The sequence below is a fragment of the Raphanus sativus genome, chromosome 9 (assembly GCF_000801105.2).
Source record: "Raphanus sativus cultivar WK10039 chromosome 9, ASM80110v3, whole genome shotgun sequence".
Taxonomy (NCBI): Eukaryota; Viridiplantae; Streptophyta; class Magnoliopsida; order Brassicales; family Brassicaceae; genus Raphanus; species Raphanus sativus.
The window spans coordinates 35560768-35585751 of NC_079519.1; the positions used below are offsets into that span (position 1 = coordinate 35560768).

The following is a 24984-nucleotide window of genomic DNA, read 5'->3' on the forward strand; positions in this document are numbered from 1 at the left end:
ATATGGTTTGGGTTTGGGTTTAGGGTATATGGTTTGGGTTTAGGGTTTAGTTTTAGGTTTAGGGTTTAGGATTTAAGATTTGGGTTTAAAGTGTACGGTTTGGGGTTTAGGATTTACATTTATGTTTTTGGAATAATCTATTCTATATCTATGTTATATATAGAATAGTATATAGCTCGGCGTTTGAAATACACACACTCACTCTTATGCTCACTCTCTATGAAGGATTATAATGTCTTATTATGGTGCAAATTGATACACTTTTCATTGCATAATTGTCAGAGCCCATATGAATATTGAACAAATTGACCCTTAAATAAGTGTATTCAACCGTTGAATGTTTACATTGGTGATGTTGAAAATGAGAAAATGAGGATGTGGATTCAACTAGTTGAATAACTAAAAATTGGGGTTCACATTGAGTAAGTAATTTTTTTATCATCCAAATTATTCAGATGAATAATATAATAGCAAATATATTTTTTTAAAGTATTTATATATCAAAATTCTTCATTTTTTATGATGTATAAATTGAGATTTAGTTTATTCGATTTGGACAAATAATGTTTTACTATAATATTGACATTATTCAACAATACTTTTATTATATTAATAGTATTTTGTGTGAAATAGATCAATTTTTATAATTTATAATTAAAAGATTTAGAATTAATTAAGCTAATTTATTTCTTTTAATTAAATTTAATAATTACAATTTACATATGTTTACAGAAAAAATTGAAAGAAAAAAGTAGAATTGAGTGTTGAGTTTCTTTTTAACCCAAAATCATTGTGAGATATGAATGTTGAATGATTATATGAATGAGAGAAGATATGATGTGGAATGTAAAAAATAAAAAAAGAGGGTGTTGAATCATTTAACCATTGTACAGTATATAGTCATAAATCTGATCCAATAACCAAAAAAAAACTCTATATTTCACCAACTAACCTTATCATTCCCATTTTTCTCTTTTCTCTTCCTATTTCTCGCTATTTTCACTCCATATCTAATATTTTATCCAATATATTCATTCATCAAATCCAAAATCGCATATATGAAGCCAAGAATCTGTTGAATGCTATCTGTCAAAGAGTGAGAGCTTTTTCCCTAAACATTTTGGTGAACTTAGAGACTTGTGGGCTAATGGGGACTCTTCGTCCTCCAACAACAGATCTTGTGATTCCTCATGAAATGCGTGAACAATACCATAATTTTGGACTTCTTTCTACTCTTAACAAATCATTCAACAGGCTCGTAACATATTGAACAACACCATCAAGAGAGGCTTTAAAAATATGGGGAAGTAGCCAACAGGAATAAAGATTGATCCAATAATGGAGACGATCACTCGTGTGAATTCATTTGCAACTATGCAAAGAACATGGCCTTAATCAAATATCCCAATATGTGGGACTAGAACATCCATCGCCAAACAAAATGAAACAAAGAAACACATCTACTACAATGATACAGCAACAAAAAAGACTCGGGAACTTGAAAAAAAAAATAGAACTGGAAAGAAAATCACAAAAAATAATCAGGAATCTTGCGAGTGATATGAGGTTCGACCTGTCTGGGTGCTGGATCAAACTGAAGGAAGTTCTGTTCCATCTTCTCTCCAATCTCAAGTATTGCTGCCATGCTCCCACATCTGTAACAGTAGTTTGGTGCACTGAACACCGTGACAACGTTCTTCTCCTATCAATACAGACAAACAAAGATTGAGACCATATTCGCAAACAGATATGTCAGCCGATGTTATGCACATAATACATATATAGTACCTGACACCAATTAAAGCCTTCAATTACAAGTTGATGCGCTCTTGATATCAAACTCAGTCCATTATTATGATTAAATTGAGTTGCGATGTCCTGTCCAAATGTGTAACCAGAGAGATATTCCCCAACCACAACGATCGTCTGGATCAGACCAGAGTAAATCGCACATTGGTCCTTCTTGTGGAACCTACGTTCACAGAGTATCTCCCATGTCAGATGATTGAAACCAATTTCTACTTTTACAGAGGCCAAAACTGTGTCTTAAACGAAAAGAGGAGATATTTACTTATGGTCAGACCAAAATAATGATCAATTACCTCCTGTATGCGATCCAAGCTCCGGATATTGTCAAGGGTATCCAGAGAAGGTGAAAGCCCTCCATGTAAACAGAAAACCTGTAATTAATTTACAATTGTTAAAAATTAAATGCTAAAAAGACACATTGTAACTTATAAGAAGAGCTCAAAGTGCAGTTTAAAACTAAGCTCGGAAGGAAGTAAAATAAATACTTACACTTGTGTAATTTGACGACTCTCATGATTCCCACGCAGGATCGTGAGTCTGTCTCTGTAACGCACCTTCAGTGCCACCAATAGGGAGACTGTTTCAACTGAGTAGTAGCCACGATCTGCAAGAATATCTGAAATACAAGGCCTAGTCGGCTAGTCCTTTTGAATCAGTAGATCCATTTGGTCTTTTATCACTTTCCTTCATCGTCAGAAATTTATTTGATACTGCACTCCTGTTGCAGATAAACAGAGCCTTATGATACAGAAAGCTAAATGTTATAAAACGTTTTGCACTGTTGACATTTCGTCAAACAGCTTCACCACGTCAATGTTTTTAAGTTTCATGAAACTAAAAACAAATATGGATTTTTGTAAATTCTCCGTTTGCCACTAATACTAAAACCAATCAGTAAACACACATAGTTTCAAACACATTCCAATGAAATCCACGGAAAGTGGCGAGGAGTTCATTCTTAAGTAATACCTGATAGTCCGTAATTTCTGAGAGTCTCCTTCAGCTGCTGACTTGACTCCAGTTTTGCCGAAAATAATAAATTACTATTAGAATAGAACATAAGGGATGTGTTGGACTTTGTAATAATCTTCTCCTCCTTCCGACAATCTCTTCTTCCACTCCTCTCCCATACCATAACAGGCCAGATTCTCCAAGGAAGTGATGAATCGCAGCCCCTCAGGAAGCTCCTTTAATTTCTTGCAATCTCTAATATCGAGAGAACGGAGAAGGGGCATGGAGCCTTCTTCTACTATCCACTCTTCCCACTCTTTTAATACATTAAAAGATAGCTGTTCCAATCGAGGAAACCCAACCCTCGAGTAAATCATTCTATTCCCACCGAAAGATATGTCCTCTAAATGAATCAATTGCAGGTAAAGCAATTTCTCTAAAATAGGCATAGGATCCTCCTCAAAACGACAATCAGTTAGATATATGCATGTAAGGCGAGAATGCAAGTATTGTTCGGACAATATCATCTTGCATTCCTCTCCCCTTAACCTAACAGTGAGATTCTCCAAGGAAGTGATGAATCGCAGTCCATGAGGAATCTCTTTTAGTTTTCCACAGTTACTAATAACGAGAGTACGGAGAAGGGGCATGGAGCCTTCTTCTACTATCCACTCTTCAAACTCTTTTAATTCATAAAACCAGATCGCTTCCAATTGAGGAAACCCACCCCTCGAGCAAACCATTCTATTCCCACCGAAAGATATGTTGCTTAAATCAATCCGTTTCAGGTAAAGCAATTTCTCTAAAATAGGCATAGGATCCTCCTCAAAACGACAATCATTTAGAGTTATGCATGTAAGGCGAGAATGCAAGTATTGTTCGGACAATATCATCTTGCACTGCTCTCCCCTTAAGCTAACACTGAGATTCTCCAAGGAAGTGATGAATCGCAGTCCATGAGGAATCTCTTTTAGTTTTCCACAATTACTAATCTCGAGAGAATGGAGAAGGGGCATGGAGCCTTCTTCTACTATCCACTCTTCCCACTCTTTTAATCCATAAAAATATAGCTTTAGCAATTGAGGAAACCCACCCCTTGAGCAAACCATTCTTCTCCCATTGAAAGATTCATCATCTAAGTTAACCTCTTTTAACTGCTCCAGCTTCTCTAGAATCGGCATCGGATCTTTCTCCAAACGACACTGCGCTAGGTGTATCTTCGTAAGGTGAGAAGGAAAGTGTTGGGGATCAGGTAACCTTGGCATATATATCTCCAACTTCAGCTCTCTGAGATGAACAAAATCCCAAACAAATCCTACTTCTCCGTCATTCGTAGGGGCATGCATTTGACTGTTATTTATGATAAGATTCTCCAGGTGTGTAATTTTACTTAGAGATGAAGATAGGGTTTTCATGGAACATCCTTGACCTTCGATATACATGGAAAGGGTCCTGAGCTTTGTCATACCTTGGAGATCACTCACACTCCCATGCTCCGTTGAGAAATTCTTCAACGTCTCCAGCTTGACTAGATTTCCCAATTCCAACTTTACCTTATCATGTAATCTAACTGGCAAACACAAGTATATCAATTCTTGCATCTCTTTAAAGATATTGGGAATGTAGACTCCAACAACCCCATATTCATATAGGTTTAAATAGAGCAGCTGCTTCAGATTCCGCATAGAAGAAGGTAGGTGAGTTACACGTGCCTCATATAAACTCAAATATCTCAAGTGGATGAGCTTCCCGATGCTAGATGGTAACTTCCCTCCTTCAAACTCGACCTCAGAGAGATCTAACACTCTCATCAGCTTATGCCTTTTAAAGAACAAACTTGTTGCCTTCCATTCTTCACCATTGATAATCAAGAGAGTTCTAAGGCTTGCATTCGTCACCTCTGATGTCTCCACATTAAATGATTCATCAGGCAGATGTACAGCGAGTCTGCGAAATTTACCAGGAGATTCATGGTTTGCAGTTGATGTGCCTTGAATAATTTGTACAAAATTATCTTCTTCAGCTTTATGCAGACAAACTTCTCTCATCATGTCATGCAACTGACATTTTTCAAATCTTGAAGTATCGACGTCTCTCTCAGAAATAACCATGTTTCTCTTCACCAATTCTGCTACGTATCCATCTCCCACATCTCGGATGCTTGCTTCCTTGCAATACCTCGGCCTTGGCATTCCTTCTGCAGCCCAGTAATAGGACAAGTCCTTTACAGATATTTGATAATCTTCAGGAAAATGAGCAAGGTAAAGGAAGCAATGCTTCAAATAAGCAGGCAGCTCTTCGTAGCTCAGATACAGAACATCATAAACCGATTTGCTATTTCTGTCGTCGGAGCCAGCGCCTCTAACAATGTGAGTTTTAATATTCTCATATATCCTTTCCCACTCATGCAATCTGTCTTCCACAGCCAGCAACCCTCCTAACACTTTTACTGCCAAGGGTAGACCTCCACAACATTTGATCATCTGCATTCCCACCTCTTCCATTTTTTCATCAACCTTGAACTCTACACATATCCATTACAAGAATGCCGGTAAAGGATATGCCTTTTAAATATTGTTGTCAACTTTATTTAACTTAATTGTAAAACAAAAATCCAAATAGATCGTCCATGAAAACTTACCAGCTGTGTCTTCCATAGGAAATGCTATCATTTGAAAAAGATCCCAACTGTCTTCAAAATTTAGGCATTCTGGTTTAAATGTGACACAATGTCTATCAGCATGTAATCCCACTCCTTCTTTGCGAGAAGTAAGTAGTACCTTCCATCCTGCAAACCATTAATATTTTCATAATGTTTCTTGATCAAACTGTGAGCTTTAAAAAGACAGCCTAACGTATGTAAGATAAGGAGGTTCACCTTTTTTCGGCAGAGATACATGCTTGATTCGGTCCCAATCTCCTTCGCTCCATATATCATCAATGACTATCAAAGACTTTTGTGTTTCCAACGCTCGAACGAGATTTGATTGAAGTACATTGTCTGTCATCTTGAACACCTCGATTTCTGGACTGAGTTGTTGCAAGATCTCCCGTGAGACATACTCCCTTGTAAACTGTTGTGAAACACATACCCACGCCAATCCTCCTTGAAAATGACTTTTTATTGTCTCATGGTTGAAAACTTGTCTTGCGAGTGTGGTTTTGCCAATACCACCCATCCCGGTAATAGAAACCACTCGACTGCTATCCTCCTCCACCAAATAGCCAACCAATGTCTCAATATTTTTCTCCATCCCAACAAGTGGGTCTTTTTCGTCAACGGTAGAAAATGTTCGTCTTTGTTCGTCCTGTGGAGGTTTACGACTTTCACTGACAGTGCCCTCTTGTACGCCAAAACTCTGCATATTTTGTATCTCCTTAGTGATCCTCCTACTTAGAGTTTCAATATCCAAAGCAAGTCGCCTGCGTTCCAAACTAACGCAAGAAAATCTTCTCACAGTATTCCTGATGCCACTTTTATTTCCGAGTCCTTCCTTTAGAAGAAAGGTGTCGATGATATCTTCTGCATCTAAAACAATTTCTTTGATCTCCATGATAGCGTCTCTCACCGTTGCACTTGTATGTTTTTTGGCATCTGCATCTTCCAGAAAACACCTTAACCTTCTCACATCTCTTTTCAATCCATGGAACTGCTCTCCAACTCCTTGAAAGCGCTCAGTTTCTCGGACAAGGAGGTTCCAAAGCCTCTCGACTGCAAATGGTAAAAGTGCCTCAGCCATAAATCTCCTGCTCAAACATGTAACAAGTAATCAATAACCACTAGAGGAAGATCATTCATTGAGTTCATATAGTCCGATTAATATTTTTCTGCAAATTCTAGTTTGAATATACTATTTTCTGGGATTTAATCTATGAATATTAGTTGAGATGAAATAATTATGCAAAATACAAAAATAAAAATTACCTCTTGAAAATAGCTATTCGTCCGACTGATCTGAATAAAGAAAATATGCGAATGTGTTTTGAGTTAGAACTCAGCTGAAGGAAGACCTATTACAAGGAGTTGATTTTCTGAGTCAACACTAAACGACACAAACCAGCTGTATTCATGATGATAAGTGAATCTATCGCAGCCACTTATATTCACGATGAGGACTGAATCATTATTTGTAGCCACTTACATTTTAGTTCAAAAGATAAGTAGGGCACAATACGAGTTTGTATTACAAATTGAAAGTTAATGCATGTTTTACTAAAGCCTAGTTTGTTTCCCAGGTGGTTTTCTTTTATTTTCAGTTTGGTTTAAGCTAAATTCGACCATGAGGTGATATAAGTTCGGATCAATAAGAAATAACCAAAACGAAAACCAAAAACATCACATTTAGAATTTCATTGTTGGTCTCGTGGTGCGCAGATAGTAGTAACATAATATCTGATGAGAAGACATGTGCTACCTACCAAACGTCCAAGAACAAGACCTTTTCATCTATCGCTACTAAATCAGGTTTCTTTGGTATGACTTCAATAAAATCATATCAACACAAACACTCATAAGAACAAGCATATTGCACAACAGCGTAAAGGGAGGCTTTACAAATATAGGGAAGTAGGCAACATGAATAAAAATTGATCCAATATGTCAACGGGAGACGATAACTCATGTTCTATTCACTTGCATTTATGCAAAGTACATTTCAGCTTTTATCAAACATCCCAACATGTGGAACTAGGAACATCCATCGCCAAACATAATGAAACAAAGAGACACATCTACTACAATGATACAGCAACAAACATACTTTCGAATTAAATAAAAATAAAAAATAGAAGTGGAAAGAAAATCACAAAAAATAATCAGGAGTCTTGCGAGTGGTATCAGGTTCGACCTGTCTGGGTGCTGGATCAAACTGAAGGAAGTTCTGTTCCATCTTCTCTCCAATCTCAAGTATTGCTGCCATGTTGCCACATCTGTAACAGTAGTTTGGTGCACTAAACACCGTCACTACGTTCTTCTCCTATCAATACACACACAAACACACAAAGATTCAGCCATATTTGCAAAGAGACATGTCAGCCGATGTTATGCACATAATTTAAATACAGTACCTGACACCAATTAAAGCCTTCCATTACAAGTTGATGCGCTCTTGATATCAAACTCAGTCCATTATTATGATTAAATTGAGTTGCAATATCCTGTCCAAATGTGTAACCAGCACCACGGGGAGATATTCCCCAACCACAACGATCGTCTGGATCAGACCAGAGTAAATCGCACATTGGTCCTTCGTGTGGAACCTATACAGTCCCAGAGTATAATCCCATATCAGATGATTGAAACCAATTTCTACTTTTACAGAGGCCAAAACTGTGTATTAAACAAAAAGAGGAGATATTTACTTATGGTCAGACCATAATGCCTTTTTAAAAAAAATATATAATCATCAATTACCTCCTGTATGCGATCCAAGCTTCGGATATTGTCAAGGGTGTCTAGAGAAGGTGAAAGCCCTCCATGTAAACAGAACACCTGTAATAAATTACAGTTGTTAAAGGTGAATTGCGGAAAGGACACATTGTAACTTATAAGAAGAGCTCAGACCTGACTCTCAATAAGTGCTGTAAGAGGAAGGTAATCAAAGAGGTCCGTGAAATGCTTCCACACGTTTGCATTTCCATATTTCCTCAAGCACTCGTCATAAAACCCATAGCTGAGTACAAAAAAAAATTAAAAACAGACATGAGTTAACGCCGGAGATTAAAATGAAGGCTGGGTTCCTGTCCTGACACATAAACTAAGATCTTTTCGATTCATTTTGTTCGCCTTGCATATCAAGGGACCTTATCGCCTAGGGTCGCCTCACCCCTTTTAAAACTAAGCTCAGAAGGATACAAAATACTAGTTTTTTTTTTATTTAGAAAATAAATACTTACACTTGTGTAATTTGACGACTCTCATGATTCCCACGCAGGATCGTGAGTCTGTCTCTGTAACGCACCTTCAGTGCCACCAATAGGGAGACTGTTTCAACTGAGTAGTAGCCACGATCTGCAAGAACGTAATCAATCAAGCCCAATGATAAACCAAAAGACATTCACTATCAAACTTGAACCAAACAACATACGTGCATTCAAAAACACAGACTGCCTTCATGAAAACAAAACACCACAAGCTAATCATCACACGACTGGATTAATTACCTCTCCAAAAAGTTTAAAAAAAAAGAAAGAAAGATTCAACTACAAATTTTGCAGAAGCAAACCTTCAACCAACAGATAACAATCAGACAGTGAATGGGGTCTTGTAATAAAAGCGTAACAAATGAAACTCACATGAAGCTCACTTTATGTACAACAACAAAGTTGCAATTTTTTTCATAGATAGGTGTCAAACATTAGGCTCATCAAATCCAAGAAACAATAATCAGTTCATAGATCTATGACTATTGATCGATCAAGAACAGAGAAACCTACCTACGTAATCACCCATGAAGAGGTAATTAGTATCAGGCGGGTTACCACCGATACGGAAGAGCTCGATTAGGTCATAGAACTGGCCGTGGATATCGCCGCATACGGTAACAGGACACTTAACCGGTTGAACGTTCCATTCCTCAACGAGAATGGCCTTGGCTTGATCGCAGAGGATCTTCACGTCCGCTTCTGCCAACGGCTTACACTCCATCAGCTGCTCGATCTGACGGTCCAGATCCCCGTTTGACGGCATCTCCTCCCAATCCAAACGATTGGCTTCCGAATCTTGGGATTCGAACACGGCGGCGACGGGGGGAGGAAGTGGATAAAAGTCGCCGATGGTATATTTAAGAGTTGATCATCACGCGCCGTCTCTCTATCTCTCTCGCCCTATGCAAATGAAGATATTTATTTGGCTTTTAGTATTATTTTCAGACAAATGTATTTCTTTTTTTGTACTTCTTAAAAAGTTTTGTGTGATGGCTTGGAACCGGGTCAAAAGGAGCTGACAGGTGGCGCTTTCTTTCTCTTTGGTTTTTTTGATTTTTGAATATGTTGGTGATGAGAAGTTCGTTTTTGTCTTCGGTCTTGAGAAGTTAGTTTGTTTATTTGTTGGGTTTTGTAATTTAAGTAACTCACACTTGGGCGCTTGGCTTGGAGGTTACAAGGTTTATTGACCGGTTTAGTCTGGTTATTGATTCGATCTTTAAGTCTATAACACCAATTAAGATTTCTAGTCTTTCCCTACTAAGTATGTTTATGAAATTTGGAGTATTTGATGAGCAATGCAAATTGTATGACGTTTTATCCATGAGTTTTGACAAAGCTTGTCATTTGATTTTTAATAGTACATGTAGTGGATACACATGTAGACATGTAGTGGATAAATAAAATATTTTCCCAAAATCAATAGTAAGATGCAGTGGATACACATAGATGCTGATGTATTTAATCAACAAAGAAAAAAACTCATTTTGAATGTAGTTAAGGGATTGTATTCAGCAAAAGCAAAAGCAAGGTATACTAGGAATAGTTATCAGGACTGGGAAAATTCCACCGTGGGCCACAACAAGATAGAGGAATTGATGAAAACTGGCCCATTAAAGATTTAATATATAACACAAAAAAACAATTGGGGCGTTCCGAGAATTGAACTCGGGACCTCTCGCACCCTAAGCGAGAATCATACCACTAGACCAAACGCCCTATGCTGGTAGAGTTTTAAATACTAATTTTATATCTATTATATAATCATAAAAAATCAAACTAAATCTAAAACTAAACTGATTATCAATGAATTTCAAAGAAACCAAACACAGCCGTCAAGGTTTTTCAATTTCAGATTTCAACCTAATGCCAGTTTACTCATCCCAATTGAGAACATTAACAAAGTGCAAGAGGAACATTGATCTTCGCATTAAAATGTATATTAACATTGTTGCTCATTGAATCCTTGCCAAAACAATTCAAAAATTCATTCAGTAATACTGTTTGTCTACAATTGTACCAATTCTAAGTCCTAATATACCAAAAACCCATTATAAAATATCTAATATGCATAACATAATAATAGTTTTCCAATTATTAAAATGCAACTTCATTCAGTAATACCAATTTTATTAATTATACTAATTTTTATAGTAATACTAGTTTTACCTAGTTCTCATATTGCATGAAATCCAATTAATTTTCTTTTCTACTTTAAATCCACTACGATTCAACTAATGCAATCTATTTGTTTCTAGTTATGTCTTAAACGACACATAAGCCATGCTACAACTGTAAAGCACCCAATGTACATAATCAAATACAATTAAATGAAATTTCCAATCCAATTCAGAGATTTGCAAATGCAAAACCCAATTTGGAGCACAAACTATTACGTAGAAGAACAAAATTAGGGTCATGTGTACCAATTTCCCTAGACATATTTACCACGATGAAAACATCACAAAGTTCTAGATGTAGATTAATGTCGCTGATTTGGTAGATTTTATAACACATTAAAATATATTGGAGACAAGCTAAGAGAAAATATTGTAGGGATGGACGGGGAACGGATATCCAAAATTTTATTAAAGGTATCTGTGATTTATTTTGTTTCACACAAATGATTAGTTTACCAATTTGATATGCTCTGCAACTTTTCAAATATTTGGTGTTTCAGATATCTGGAATAATTGGTGTTTTAATTGGATATATTATCCGTAAAAAAATAATAAACATAAAAATATATTATAAAATATTAATTTCATTATAAATTTTTAAAAGTTATTTACTTTAATTTTTTTAATAACTAAACAATCAGTTTAGTGAATAAAAATAGTTAAAAGCTTATATAGAGATATATAAATTATATAATTATATAAACATGTATATATGTATATATAGGATTAGGAACATGACCTATTGATATAGATTTAGTTCAGTTATTATTTTTCTTTGTTTAAAGATAAAATAAAATGCATATATCACTTTTACATAACACAAATATGAAAATTAAGTTTCAAAAAGAAAAATGTTAAACAAAAAAAATATACCCGATTTTAAAAAACGGATCAGAATCTTGTTTATTTCTTAAAATATTAGCATTTGTGATTTTTTGTCTTTGGTGAATAATGAATATTAATATTGATTTGTAAAGTTATAGATATGTAAAAAAGTTTGAACAAATGTTAAATTTATTCTCTTGTCTGAAACCAAACAGACATGCTTGGGTTAGTGTTTCCTCCTCGTCTTTGCAGTGAGCTGATTTTGTTCCGTATCTGTTTATCAATGAACTTGATAAGAATATGTGGGGGTCGATGAGCCTTTCCATGTCTCATGTCGTTCCTCTCAAGCCAGATGATGTGTACTGAAGTTTGGAAAGCATATGGCATGAGGAACTTCATAGTACCTGATGCAGAGCTGGTCGACAGAATGTCCAGAATCTGGTTCCATAACTGAGAGTAGTTCTGTCCCATAAGATTCCCTCGTGAGATTTTTCCATATCTAAATCTTTTGGATTAAATTGAAACAAACAACAGATCTAATCAAATTTTTAGATAGTTTGTCCGCTCCTACCAGTTTAATTATTATTTTTGTCAGCATATTGACCTGCTAAATGTTCAAAAACACTTGTTATAAAGTGTTGAAGACTACCCCACGTGCCAAATTTCTATGCACATTTGTTACATAATTATTACACATGAGGGTAAACTGTCATTTAGAGCATGCCGTTCGAGGATTGTTGGTCGCTTCTTTTGTTCGTCTATAATTCTACACGTACATGATTCATATGGGTTACTTACCAAAAATCCAACATTCACCGGAACTACTTGCCACAGGATTATCTTTGTGTTGCCACTCCTTTTGTTTCTCTCTCTCTCTCTCTCTCTCTCTCTCTCTCTCTCTCTCTCTCTCTCTCTCTCTCTCTCTCTCTCTCTCTCTCTCTCTCTCTCTCTCTCACATATATAATTATCTATATGCATGAACTAATTATCTGTGGAAGTTTTGCGGTGCAGTGGTGTTAGATAATGCATTTTCTATATGTGATCATTCTAAAAGAGAAAATGTTTCTATTTAGTTTCCAAGTTATGTGAATCTTAAACTGGCGAGAGAGAATTAAAAAGAGTAAAAAAAGAAACAAAGGAAAGATGTTTTATTCCATATTTGATGATTAATGAACAAAGAAAACAATGAACACATATAGAGTTTTATTATTAGACGTAGGTTACAACTCTTCTCCTCTTAACTTTGTAGTCTTTAGTTTCTTTTAGGACGAAGTCTCTGTTCAGGTAGCTTTCACGAACACAACAGGGAATGGTTTGGAGCTTAAAACCAAACGCCGAACGCCATTTTTCTCCCTAGAGATCCCAACATTCATGCAATATTTACCCTTAGGACAAAACATAATCTTGTAGCCTCTAAGAGAATCTCCAGTTTTCTTGATCTGGAAGGAAGTCTTGGAATAATCTTCGTCAGTTTTTGGCTTAGGACCAGCCGCTATGAACCACGTCTTACGGTCCTTGACGGACGGAGCAACCCACCAGTAATTTAACTGGGAACAGGGCGTAGCTTTAACATCCATCATGATGTTGAGGTCCTCTGATTCGGGAACGAACCCAACTCTAGACATCCAGGATGAGAATCTTACGGGAATGCCCATGTGAACCTCTGAAGTTTCGTGACCGACATAGAGGGGACATTGTTTGTCACCACGGGGGACTAGAGCCAGGCCACCACCTGCAGCTCCGAAGATGCGAGGGATAACGTAGTAACTACCCCTGAATATTAAATGACCTTTGGAATCGAGAACTGGTCCGCCAGCGTTAGCAGTCGCGGCCACAACAGCAGTTAAGGTAAGGAAGTAAAACATTGGATTCATGGTTTTGGGTTTGTGTAGTTGGTTTGATTTGAATGTTACTAGATGAAGAAAATGCAAGTTCATGTGATCGGTATTTATATACAACTATACAAGGAACATGCACACACCAGCTTTGTAGACGCTAGTGCATTGAGATTTGAGTTGTATGCTCCACTTTCCTTACACGAGTTTTTAATGTATTTCTTAAAAAAAAATTAATGGTGGGGGGGGGATAGAATTTTGGACCTTTGGATAACGAATAAGATTACGTATGCTCATCGTGCTCTCATTTAATAAGTTTTTTATTTATTTAATAACTAGGATAATACATGTGTTTGCCTATAGATAATTTATATGAAAATTACTTAATAAATATTGTATGAGAAAAAAAAATTTATATTCTTTATCGAGTTAATATTTTTGATCCTTAAACCATTTTAATTTTCTTTTTTTTTAATTACATAATTTGTTTACTAATGAGATGATCTCATTTTTTAAAAATATCTTAGGTCAAAAAATCACTTATTCCATAAAAATCTAATGATTAGTCCGAAGAATCGCATGCCTGCTATTTTTTTACAATGAAACTATGTCAGCTCGGTTTCATATCATGATTTAGAAATTTAAAAGTTAGTTATGGTTATAAGAAGTTTATGTTCACGTGTCAATCCTATCGATTTTCAGTATTTTCTCAATTTATATCGGTTTTTCATTTTGGTTATTGCTCGATATAAATATTGATTTTTGAGTTTATTCTCATTTTGTTCTTTTGTTTTGGTTTGAGATTTAGAAATTTTTAAGATTAAATTATTAAAAGATACATACTTAGATTAAGATATTTGTCTTGTGCAAAATAAATATTTATATTTATTACTTATTTTATTTTTCTGCATATTATGAAACAATAAAATCATAATTATATATTAAATAACTAAAAAATTAGTTACTATTATGTAATAAATTGGCGTGCACATATAAATTAAACGACAATCATTTTAGGGTAAATATATCAAAACAATCAATCTTGTCTATGTATATGATGTATAATTAAATTTAAATGATATTAATATAGATATATAGTATACTTTTAATATGAATGATTATTCTTCTTATATATTGAAAATATTTTTTATAACAGTTATTGGAAACCATTTTAGTAAAAATGAATTTTTGAATATATGTATATTTTTGAATCAATCTTTGATATAAATCAATTTTAAATTATTTTTATTTGAAATATGTGTATAAAGTTTAAAATTTGTTGTATTTTTAAGTAATTAGATTATGCCATTTTAATATATTTAAAGCTGACCAAGATAGATAATTTTTCATAATATAATGGACTTACAATTTTTTTTAATAACTTAAGTTAATTACTTTTTTAATATACTGTTATCTATGTTTCTAGACAACATTGTACTCATTTTATCTGCTATTCATATTTTCAAACAAATCTCAAAATGTATTTCAGTTTTAATAATATATAAAATGTGTTAAGAAATAAACACAAAAAAAAAATTAGAATAGAAAATGAAATTTGTTATTTAGATTAGATTTGTGTTTCCATATTTTACATGTTAAAGAAAATTATCTTTCACTATAAATATAAGGATGTCTCATGAAAAAATTCTATAAAATCTAAGAAAAATATTAAGAGTTTTGTTTTTGAGAAGCTTCTAAAACAATGAGAAAATCTGTTGTTATAATTCTTTGCGTTTTAGAGATTTGAATTGGTATCATAATAAGATCTGAGACTTGTTCTAAGTTTAAGTTAAAGCTTAGTTCCTAGGTGACTGCGAAGGAGATCACGTAAGTAAGTAAGATGGCAGAGTGCATAGGGCTCCACGCACCAAGTAATTTGGATCTGAATCCATCCAATGTTCGATGTTGACATCGATAAACTATACAGTCTGGTAAATGAGGATGAAGGTTTTACTACATGTTAATGAAATATAGAACGCAATTGAATCCGGTTTGGATGATCAAAAGAAGAACGATGGGGTGACTGCTTTTTTGTTTCAATTTGTTTCCAAAATTTTGATTCTCTAGATGTAAGAACAAATGGTATCTAAAAACATCTGGAACACTGTTAAGTCATGACACCTTGGAGATGATCATCTAACTTTTTATTTTCCAACTACCTGAAATTGACACATTTAGTATCCAAGTATCATTTTCTTAAAATTATTTTTAACTAATCGTTGACTACACAAAATTGGGATAAAAATAGCCAACTTTTAAATATTAAACAGATATTTGTTAGCTTTACGTTTATGGTTTAACGATTGACTATTTCAAACTCAAGTTTGAGCAGTCAACAACTAGTTCAAAAATAATTCTGAACAAACAATACTTGAATATTCAAACGTGCTGATTGCAAATAGTTTCAGAATAAAATATCTATATTCAAATGAATCATATGGATGCATCTTCGTACAAACAAACAACACTTAAAAAGCTAAAATCTATGTTACATAGAAGAGGAAGCGAATATACTGAAGCATATTCGTATATAAGTGTGGAAGTAAGATCTTTTTAAAAATTAGAAAGTGAATATTCGTTGAAAGCGTATATCCATATATAACAATAAAATATAAATTACCAACCTTATGTGCATAAAGATAATAACTAAATTCATAGTATTAGTTTTAATATTTATATATATCTTTTGATCTATTAAATTACCACTAAATTTTAGATTTTGTATAAAGACAAAAACATGGTTTATATTTTTCATTTTTATAACATTGCGCTTTTTTATAACATAAGGGCAATTCTAAAATAGAATCGTAAACTTTCAATATATTTTTAAATATGATATTGTAGAAATATTTCAGGAGCAAAATTCTGTAAGCTTTTATAAGGTTCCGGTTTGGTTCTGATTTCGATTTCTAAGCGGAAGTGGACGTACAATAAACCTTCCATGTAACCTAGGCTAAAACCGGTGAAGTAATTAGCAAAATCCCATTCAAACCATCTTTGTGCGTCCAAAGGTTATACATAGATGAAACACATAAGTACATACACATATACACATAACATTCACAGGCGCTTCTCTTCCCTCTCTTGCTCGAGCTTTTAGCCTTTGGTTTCTACGGGTAACCTCTTTCTCTTCCCCCGGAAACTATTTCTATCTTCACAAAGACATAAAGAGATACAGATAGAGAGAGAGAGAGAGGGATCCAAACCAGAAGCAAACCTTGTCCGTTTGCTTCCTCTTTCGCGTGAAAGATTCGTATCCCTTTTTCTCCGGCAAACTCAGGGCGGCGATCCACTCTCCTCTCTCGCTTTCTATGTAAGTTTTATCTTCTTCGGAAGGAACCTAGAAGTTGTCTGTGTCCCCTTTTGAATAATGTGATCCGGTCTCTCTACACGGTTTCAAAATATCAAGAATCTCCTTCTCTTACGTTTCTTCTGTCTTTACTTCCTGTTCGATAGATCTGGTCTCTGTCTGTTACTGTGATCTGTGAAGATGGTTAGAGAATAATTTGAATTTGGTTTCAGGGTACAGTGAATCTCTGTTATTGTGTTAAATTCATATATAATCAAAAAGAGATGAAGAGGGTTAGAGAAGAAGTTTACGTTGAACCTCATATACGAGGAGGACATACTGTTTCGTCTCGAGGAGAAACGTAAGTTCTTTTGTCTGGTCTGAATCCTATTTGCCTGATTTGTCTTTTTTAATTCAAATTCTGCTTTTTCTTTTTCTTTTTTTTTTCGGTACAAAAGTCAAAACTTACTTTAAATATGTTTGTGTGATTGCAGAAATGGTAAGCCTCTGACGATTGGTGGAGGAGGAAACATGGGAGGAGGGCTGACAACAGGTGACGCCTTGAGCTACCTCAAAGCTGTGAAAGACATGTTTCAGGACAAGAAAGACAAGTATGACACTTTCCTTGAAGTCATGAAGGACTTTAAAGCTCAGAGGTAAATAAATACCCTTCTTGTCTCTTCTATTTTTGGTCTTTCTTGTCTTACAACAGGAGATGTGCTTAGTTTTTATTGGTGTGTTTTGTTGTTTTTTTAGAGTTGATACTAATGGTGTCATAGCAAGGGTAAGAGAGTTGTTCAAGGGATATGACGACTTACTTTTGGGTTTTAATACCTTCTTGCCCAAAGGGTACAAGATAACCCTTCCTGAGAAGAAGGCAGTTGATTTTGGAGAAGCTATTGAGTTTGTTAACAAGATCAAGGTATGTATCTAATGTTGTAAATATCATATACCAATTTTAGTCATGGATCTAAACCAGTTAAATGTTATTGCTGCAGGCGAGATTTGGGAGTGATGACCGTGCATACAAAAAGTTTCTAGACATCTTGAACATGTACAGAAAGGAAAGCAAGTCCATCTCTGATGTCTATCAAGAGGTATGTATGTGTTTACAGTAAAATTTGCATTTACTATTTGACATCCTCTACCCTTTTTTATTGAATTTTTATCTGTTGTACAGGTTACTCTGTTGTTCCAGGACCATGAAGATCTGCTTGCGGAGTTTGCCCATTTCTTACCTGATAATTCAGGCTCAGGTTCTGCTCATTACCCTCTGTCCGGAAGGAACGCAGTACAAGGTGCTCCAGCTCCTGCCATGCATCTAAGGAATTTTGAGAAGGTTTCTCTTAAACCACTGTTCTAAAAGTTTCTCATATCTTTGTGGTAGAGTGCTTGCTTTGTGGCCATCCATGCTTAGTTTGGAAAGAATTTACATCCTTTCCCTAATTGTGCTTAGACTGATAAACTAAGAGCATCATAAATAGTGTTTGTAGGATTATTTATACGGATGAGCAAACATATGTTAATATGGACCTTTTAACCTGCCACAGAGAATAAAAGTACGGAATGAGTATACAGAACACTCGGATCAACGAGAAGATGGTGACGAGAACCTTGTGGCTTGCTCTGCTCGTAATTCTCTGGGAAGTGAGTATTTTTGAATCACCTGTAGCATTTTTATTTTTATTAAGGCCTGGCTCAGCGTCTCCTGAGAGCAAATATTTGTTTTCCACTTTTCAGTAAACCTTTATATAAAAGGAAAAGTAATATATTTATTTCTGGGAGACATATTGTCATCTTGTATGCTCTAGTCATTGTCAGTCTTGTCTCTCTCTCTCTCAGTGCTAAGGTCCAACTATGTCAATACTTGCAGGATACCAGAAGGTAGAGGACAACGAGGGTATTCAAGATTATGAAAATGGCAGTAAAGAGAATGGAAGTCACAAAATTCTACTATCCTCCAGCAACCATGTGGCCAAGGGTATTAATGAACTGGATCTTTCCGAGTGTGCACAATGTTCTCCAAGTTATCGTCTCCTTCCAGATGATGTGAGCGCCTCCTCCTCCTCTTAAACCTTTAAATAACTTTAATCTACCAGGCTTCATTTTAGTGATCATTTTTTATTTATTTTTGGGATTTCTCTTTGTGTGTAGTATCTTATTCAGATCCCAAGCTACAGAAATAAACTAGGTGAAAAGGTACTTAACGATCACTGGGTATCTGTCACATCCGGGAGTGAGGATTACTCATTCAAACACATGCGTAAAAACCAGTATGAAGAGAGCTTGTTTCGATGCGAGGATGACAGGTAAGAAGAGTAGACATAACTAATATTTAGAAGAATCTTTCTAATTTCACCAAGCTGTCTGAAAATGTTGTGTGGATATATAAATGTCTCAGGTTTGAGTTGGACATGTTATTAGAGTCTGTGAACGCAGCCATTAACCGTGTGGAAGCTCTTCTTGAGAAGATCAACAACAACACAATCTCTATAGAGACACCAATCTGTATCAAAGAACATTTATCAGGCAAGTAGTTATTATTTTGATAAAATATGGTTGTATCTCTATTAATTTGCTGACTGGGGGGCTAATGCATTTAATATGTGATGTTTATGTTATAGAGCTGAACCTAAGATGCATTGAACGGTTGTACGGGGATTATGGGCTTGACGTGATGGATTTTCTGAAGAAGAATTCTCATATCGCCTTACCGGTGATACTAACTCGCTTGAAGCAGAAGCAAGAAGAATGGGCTAGGTGTCGCTCTGATTTTAGGAAAGTATGGGCTGAAGTATATGCTAAGAATCATCACAAATCACTAGATCACCGAAGCTTCTATTTCAAGCAGCAGGACTCCAAGAATCTGAGTACAAAAGGTATATTTTCTTACAGTTTATCACTCCAAAAAAATAAGTTCATTTTTTTTATATATACATACTTATCTGTTGTGTCCGAAATGCAGGTTTGGTGGCAGAAATAAAAGATATCAGTGATAGAAAGCATAAAGAAGATCCACTTCATGCCATTGCTGTGGGAACTAAGCCCTCCTTTACTCCAGATGTGGAGTTCAGTTACACTGATACACAAGTTCATGCTGACCTATATCAACTGATCAAGTACTACTGTGAAGAGGTATGTGCTGCGGAACAGTCGGATAAAGTAATGAAGCTGTGGGTAAGCTTTTTGGAGCCCATGTTTGGTGTTCCTTCTAGGTCTCAGACTGATGAGACAATGATGGATGTTGCAAAGTCCAAGGACAACCAAGAGCAGCGTGAGGCGGTGAAAGACAACAACACCTGTGACGGTTCTCCTGTCTCAAACCTTAAACCGCTAACACCTCCAAAAACACCCAATAAAGACAATGATAAACTGCATGCTGGTGCAGCTATGACTAGTGTAGAGATTCGTAGTAAGGTTAGTGATGTATCAATGGGAGAGCATAAGGTTGAGCGAGAAGAGGGTGAGCTATCTCCCACCGGAAGTTTTGAGCATGACAACTCTGAGGTTCATAGAGACAACGGCATGGAGTCTGTGCAGAAACTGCCAGACAATGTAAGAAGTAATACTTCCCCTGAAGATGGTGGAAGTAAAACTACTCAAAAGTTATCAGAGGCGAATCAAAACGCCTCTAAAGTTATTGCTTCAGGAAGCAAGTTTGTTGGCCAAGTCTCTGTAGATGAAGAGCATAAAGGAGCTATGAACTGTGACGAGGCTTTAATGGTTAACTCAAGTGTGGGTGAAGATGGATCCGTTTTCAAATTGTCAGAACGGTCTCTGCAACCTGTAAAGCCCCTTGCAAAGCATGTTCCTGTGACACTACAAGTCAGTGAAAGTAACTCCCCGAATGATTCTCGAGTTTTCTATGGGAATGATTCATTTTATGTCCTCTTTAGGCTTCATCAAGTAAGGACTTAGAAACAAACTTCTCAACGTTCCTTAAATTTAAACCACTAATACGTTGTTTATCTTTCCAGATGTTGTACGAGAGAATACTATCTGCAAAGATACACTCACAGAGGAGATGGAAAGCTCCAGATCCAGATAATACATCTCCTGATTCTTATTCCAGGTGGGATTATTGGTAGTTTTAAATTGAAACAATAGTTCCTTTTCCTTAACTTATAAATTTGAAGCACAGGTTCATGGATGCCCTCTATAATTTACTTGATGGCTCAAGTGATAATACAAAGTTTGAAGATGAATGCCGAGCTATTATTGGAGCACAATCATATATTCTCTTCACATTGGACAAGCTAGTTCAGAAGTTTGTCAAGCATGTAAGCTTTTCCAGTTTCACCTGCAACTTGTTCTTGTCTTGACTCATGCTTCTTTTCTCCAATGTTATTGAAATGGCGTGGACATGCTTCAGCTTCATGCAGTTGCAGCTGACGAGACAGACACCAGGCTACTGCAATTACAAACATATGAAAGCTACAGAAAACCAGGAAGATTCTTTGAGATAGTGTACCATGAGAACGCCAGAGCCCTTCTCCATGATCACAACATATACAGGATTGAATATGTATGTTCTATCTTGATATTTTTTTTTGCAGAAACCTTGTGTATATGGGTCTCTCACACAATGCTGATGGTATCTTTGCAGTCATCTGCACAAAGCCGTCTGGCGATTCAACTTATGAACAGCGGGAATGATCAGCCTGAAGTTACAGCTGTAGCAGTGGAACCAGGTTTCGCAAATTATCTGCAGAATGAGTTTCTTTCGCTTGTACCTGATGAAGAAAAAAAGCCTGGTCTATTTCTTAAGAGGTGGGTTGTGTTTATAAGAGCTTTTAACTCTTTTGTTTTCTTAGTTGTGCAAAGTGTATTTAACTTCAACTCTCTTCAGGAACAAGGCGAAAATGAGCGGTCCAGATGAATCTTCAGGGTTGTCGCGTGCAATGGAAGGTTTGAAGATTATCAACGAGGTTGAATGTAAGATATCTTGCAGTTCTTCCAAGGTAATAGTATCTACTGTATCTATAATCTTTCTGTGTTTTTTTTGTTTTTTATGTGAATATGAGTTAATGAGAGTGTCCAAATTGTTATTAGGTCAAGTATGAACCAAACACATCAGATCTTTTGTATAGAAGCAAGCAGAAGAAACCAAAACTGGATCCAAACGGGCTTGAAAATGATGAAACTCCTAGTAAAAGTGAAATCTCGAGAAAGAGAAGGATATCACGTTTTCACGCAAGTCTTAACCGTAGACTTGTTTCCTTGCCTTAATAAAGCGGCTCCAAGCACGTAAGTAACCCCTCTTCTTCTTGCCTTAAATCTTTGACCATTCATCAACCTGGTGATCAATGAAAATCCTCAAGAATCCTTAATATTGTTGTAAATAGATTGTGCAGGTGTGTGAATGTTCTTGGCTGAGATATGCAAGCAGAGCATCAGTCAGTGGTAGAGACTAGAGACCAAAGTGTATTTTTGACAAGGATTCTTGCATAGTTTTGGCTCAAAGAGTGTTTGCATGAGAACGGTTTATTTTCCTAAATCTCGTCTGGAGATGCCAGTTTTGGTGTGTAGTGTTAGATTATATATGTACCAGACAATGCTCTTATGTCGGGAGATTTTTTAATTCATTTTATTCAAACAAATGCTGGATGTTCCCTTCTAATGTTATGTTTCTCTTTCAATAAATCTTTTCGTATTTTTGGTCATCTATTATTGATTGTTCTCATTCATCGCAGTTTCTACTTCATAGTAAGAACTTCTCATGCAACACTCTTTGAGCCAAAACTATGCCATCAGTGATCAGAGATGGCTCTCTCTTCTTTTAATTTATGTCAGTTTGTATGTGTAATTTTATTTGTTGGCTTCTCTTGATTGTCTCTGTAGAACTTCATAAGTGACATGAATCAGTTGAAAATCAAAGTCACATAACCAAAACGGAATAGGATGTCAAAAGTCAAAATGGCCAACAAAGAAAGAGACTCGAAACAAAGTATTTATGGGATTTGAAAAATAAAAATCTAAGCCTTGACTCTACCATAGAACCTAGCCTTCTCTTCACCAGTCTGGAAACGACCGTGTCCACCGTTGGACGCTGTATCAATAAACTTAAGCTTAATCTCCTCCAACGCAACCCTAGAAGTCTGCTTCAACAACGTCTGCCTCAAAGTCACCACACGTTTCTTCGGCCCCACGCAACACCCCTTGATCAACAGATAATCATCCTTCACCACCCCATAGTGCGGGAACCCTCCCATGGGAGTAATCTCCTTCTCCGTCCTATCAAACTCCGTCATGGCAGTGTGAGTCTCCTCCCCAACTTTACCAAGCCTGTAAATCTTCTTGTTCATCTCCGTACGGTGGTGGTACCCGTTCTGCCCAGCTCTAGCCACCGTGTAAGAGACTCTAGCAGGGTGCCAAGCTCCAATGCAAGCCACCTTGCGGAGACCACGGTGTGTCTTCCTCGGAAGACGCGTCACACCCCATCTCGTCACCACACCTTCGTAACCTTTCCCTTTAGTAACACCGATGATATCAATCATCTCGTCTTTCTGGAAGATAGCATCTACAGGGACTTGCTTCTCGAACAGGCTATACGCATAGTCAACCTTCTTCGCAACATCTCCACCGTTGACTTGAATCTCGTTCAGATGAGCCTTCTTCTGCTTCAGTCCTTTCACTTTCCTTATCTGAGTGTGGGCAAGAACTCTGACGACGGTGCAGTACTTCTTCATCTTGTCAAGCTGAGACTGAATGTCTTTCTTGCCTTCTTCGGTTTCGTGCTTCTTGGAGTATCTGGTGAAAGCCTTCTTCTTGGACTTGGCCCAGTTCTTGTAAAACCTCCTCCTCACTTCCTCGCTCAGATGCTGAGCCCACACGGTGCTTAGAGAGCGGAGACCACGGGGTGTCTTCACGTACCCAACCACGCCAACAACCACCATTGGAGGCGTCTCGATCACAGTCACAGCTTCACATGTTTCCTTCTTGTGGAGCTTTGATCCAGGTTTTTCGACTTCTCTGACAATATGAGTCATCCCAGCTTTGTATCCCAAGAAGGAAGTGAGTCTGCAAGGCTTAGTAGGATCATCTTTGGGGAAGGCCTTCACTGAAATAAAAAAAAACAACTACGAGTGTCAGTCAGATCAAAAACTACACAAACCTTTATCTACAAGCAAAGAGATTATATTACCTTTTCCACGTTGTCTGTTGGCTCTTTTCCTTGGAAGGAAACCCAAAGAACCATGTCTTGGATGCTCAAACTTTCTGTGAGACATACTTCTCTCTACTCGAAACAAACATTTGCCACAATAAGATGATTTTAAACAGAGATTATAAAACTAATCAAGCAATCCATCATGATTAAGAACAAAAGAAATAAAATCAGATATGTGCAACTAAACTAATGATTTAAACCCAATAGAGACAAACCATATATCAAGCAATTTACAAAAGACACATAGGTATATACTCTAAGGACTTGTGGTCAATTAAATGATACGAAATGATCCCTCGGATCAAAGGCCTATGGCATATCATAGAGATAGCCAAATCTCAAGCTCATTCTTAAGTGTTTCTCACCAGAAAAAAGCCACTTTTTAAAAAATGGCTCTTCCAGCAAAAGAGAGCAGATAAGAGATTCCAGCCTTGATTTTGAAATGGATTCCCGAGGGTTTTCATTCCGACCATAACCACAAAGTACATGAGAATATACAGATGCACCACAGTCAGTCAACAAACAAAACATAAACTTTGCTATCTATGATACAACGAAGACAATAACATACATGCTTTAACCAACTAGAGTGAAATAAATGAAAGTTAAGCCACGTTAAAATCAAGTCAAGAGGAACCTCGTGTACCTTTGAGATTTGTTAGGGGATAAGAGTTAGAGAATAGGTCACAGACAACACATTGTCTGGGTGAAGATATTTATACTCTTTCTGGTTTTTGAATTAGGGTTTTGCTGACTGAAACAGGGCTATATTAATACGATTATGGGCTTGGCCTGTTTTCGTTTTTTTCTTTCTTTCTTGAGTTTTGGCCTTTTTCGGTATCTTTAGATTATTGTAAACGAAATATCAAATTTGTAAGATTTTCAAAATTTAATACGAAAAATACTGAGTCTAAGCACAAACAAAAATATCAACTTTATATTATGATTGATGACCTTAAAAAAATGGCAAAGAGAACAACTTTTCTAGAAGCTTTTGAAATTTCT

General features: G+C 36.2%; 5 protein-coding genes and 1 non-coding gene across 10 annotated transcripts; 1 reads left to right on the forward strand and 5 right to left on the reverse strand.

Moving 5' to 3' along the window:
• Positions 1–2100: 2100 nt before the first annotated feature.
• Positions 2101–6838, reverse strand: LOC108825583 (probable disease resistance protein At1g59620). 2 transcript variants are annotated; one of them, XR_008939058.1, is made up of 6 exons: positions 6686–6838; positions 5639–6507; positions 5402–5548; positions 2779–5284; positions 2299–2527; positions 2101–2180 (listed from the first exon to the last, which is right to left on the reverse strand). XR_008939058.1 is itself a non-coding variant. In XM_018598904.2 (4 exons), the coding sequence occupies exons 2-4, from the start codon at positions 6498–6500 to the stop codon at positions 2856–2858; spliced, it is 3438 nt and encodes a 1145-aa protein (XP_018454406.2). In that variant the 5' UTR covers positions 6501–6507; positions 6686–6838; the 3' UTR covers positions 2555–2855. The 2 variants fall into 2 exon arrangements, 1 of the variants encoding a protein (XP_018454406.2); XM_018598904.2 differs by lacking the exons at positions 2101–2180; positions 2299–2527 and having other exon boundaries at positions 2555–5284.
• Positions 6839–7337: 499 nt separating this feature from the next.
• On the reverse strand, positions 7338–9630 carry LOC108825585 (serine/threonine-protein phosphatase PP2A-1 catalytic subunit). The gene is made up of 6 exons (XM_018598907.2): positions 9196–9630; positions 8656–8770; positions 8324–8432; positions 8174–8251; positions 7828–8019; positions 7338–7736 (listed from the first exon to the last, which is right to left on the reverse strand). Exons 1-6 carry the CDS (start codon positions 9446–9448, stop codon positions 7563–7565), a joined length of 921 nt encoding a protein of 306 aa, XP_018454409.1. The 5' UTR covers positions 9449–9630; the 3' UTR covers positions 7338–7562.
• A 699-nt stretch (positions 9631–10329) lies between these two features.
• TRNAP-AGG (transfer RNA proline (anticodon AGG)) lies at positions 10330–10401 on the reverse strand. The gene has a single exon. It is a non-coding gene; the product is annotated as a tRNA-Pro (tRNA).
• Positions 10402–12967: 2566 nt separating this feature from the next.
• On the reverse strand, positions 12968–13685 carry LOC108826880 (kunitz trypsin inhibitor 4-like). Its single transcript, XM_018600224.2, has one exon. The coding sequence runs from the start codon at positions 13622–13624 to the stop codon at positions 12968–12970; it is 657 nt and encodes a 218-aa protein (XP_018455726.1). The 5' UTR covers positions 13625–13685.
• A 2882-nt stretch (positions 13686–16567) lies between these two features.
• LOC108828531 (paired amphipathic helix protein Sin3-like 5) lies at positions 16568–22466 on the forward strand. Of its 3 annotated transcripts, none has more exons than XM_018602255.2 (19): positions 16568–16835; positions 17045–17172; positions 17306–17467; positions 17568–17733; positions 17810–17908; positions 17992–18150; positions 18362–18458; positions 18685–18860; positions 18966–19120; positions 19213–19340; positions 19436–19690; positions 19777–20717; positions 20789–20883; positions 20953–21091; positions 21184–21336; positions 21418–21581; positions 21661–21772; positions 21864–22058; positions 22157–22466. In XM_018602255.2, exons 2-18 carry the CDS (start codon positions 17096–17098, stop codon positions 22038–22040), a joined length of 3255 nt encoding a protein of 1084 aa, XP_018457757.1. In that variant the 5' UTR covers positions 16568–16835; positions 17045–17095; the 3' UTR covers positions 22041–22058; positions 22157–22466. The 3 variants fall into 3 exon arrangements, with proteins under 3 accessions (XP_018457757.1, XP_018457759.1, XP_018457758.1); XM_018602257.2 differs by having other exon boundaries at positions 22166–22466; XM_018602256.2 differs by having other exon boundaries at positions 17052–17172.
• A 206-nt stretch (positions 22467–22672) lies between these two features.
• Positions 22673–24650, reverse strand: LOC108828731 (60S ribosomal protein L3-2). Of its 2 annotated transcripts, none has more exons than XM_056993837.1 (3): positions 24626–24650; positions 23956–24046; positions 22673–23871 (listed from the first exon to the last, which is right to left on the reverse strand). In XM_056993837.1, the coding sequence occupies exons 2-3, from the start codon at positions 24038–24040 to the stop codon at positions 22787–22789; spliced, it is 1170 nt and encodes a 389-aa protein (XP_056849817.1). In that variant the 5' UTR covers positions 24041–24046; positions 24626–24650; the 3' UTR covers positions 22673–22786. The 2 variants fall into 2 exon arrangements, with proteins under 2 accessions (XP_056849817.1, XP_018457997.1); XM_018602495.2 differs by lacking the exon at positions 24626–24650 and adding an exon at positions 24345–24578 and having other exon boundaries at positions 23956–24048.
• Between the last annotated feature and the right edge of the window lie 334 nt (positions 24651–24984).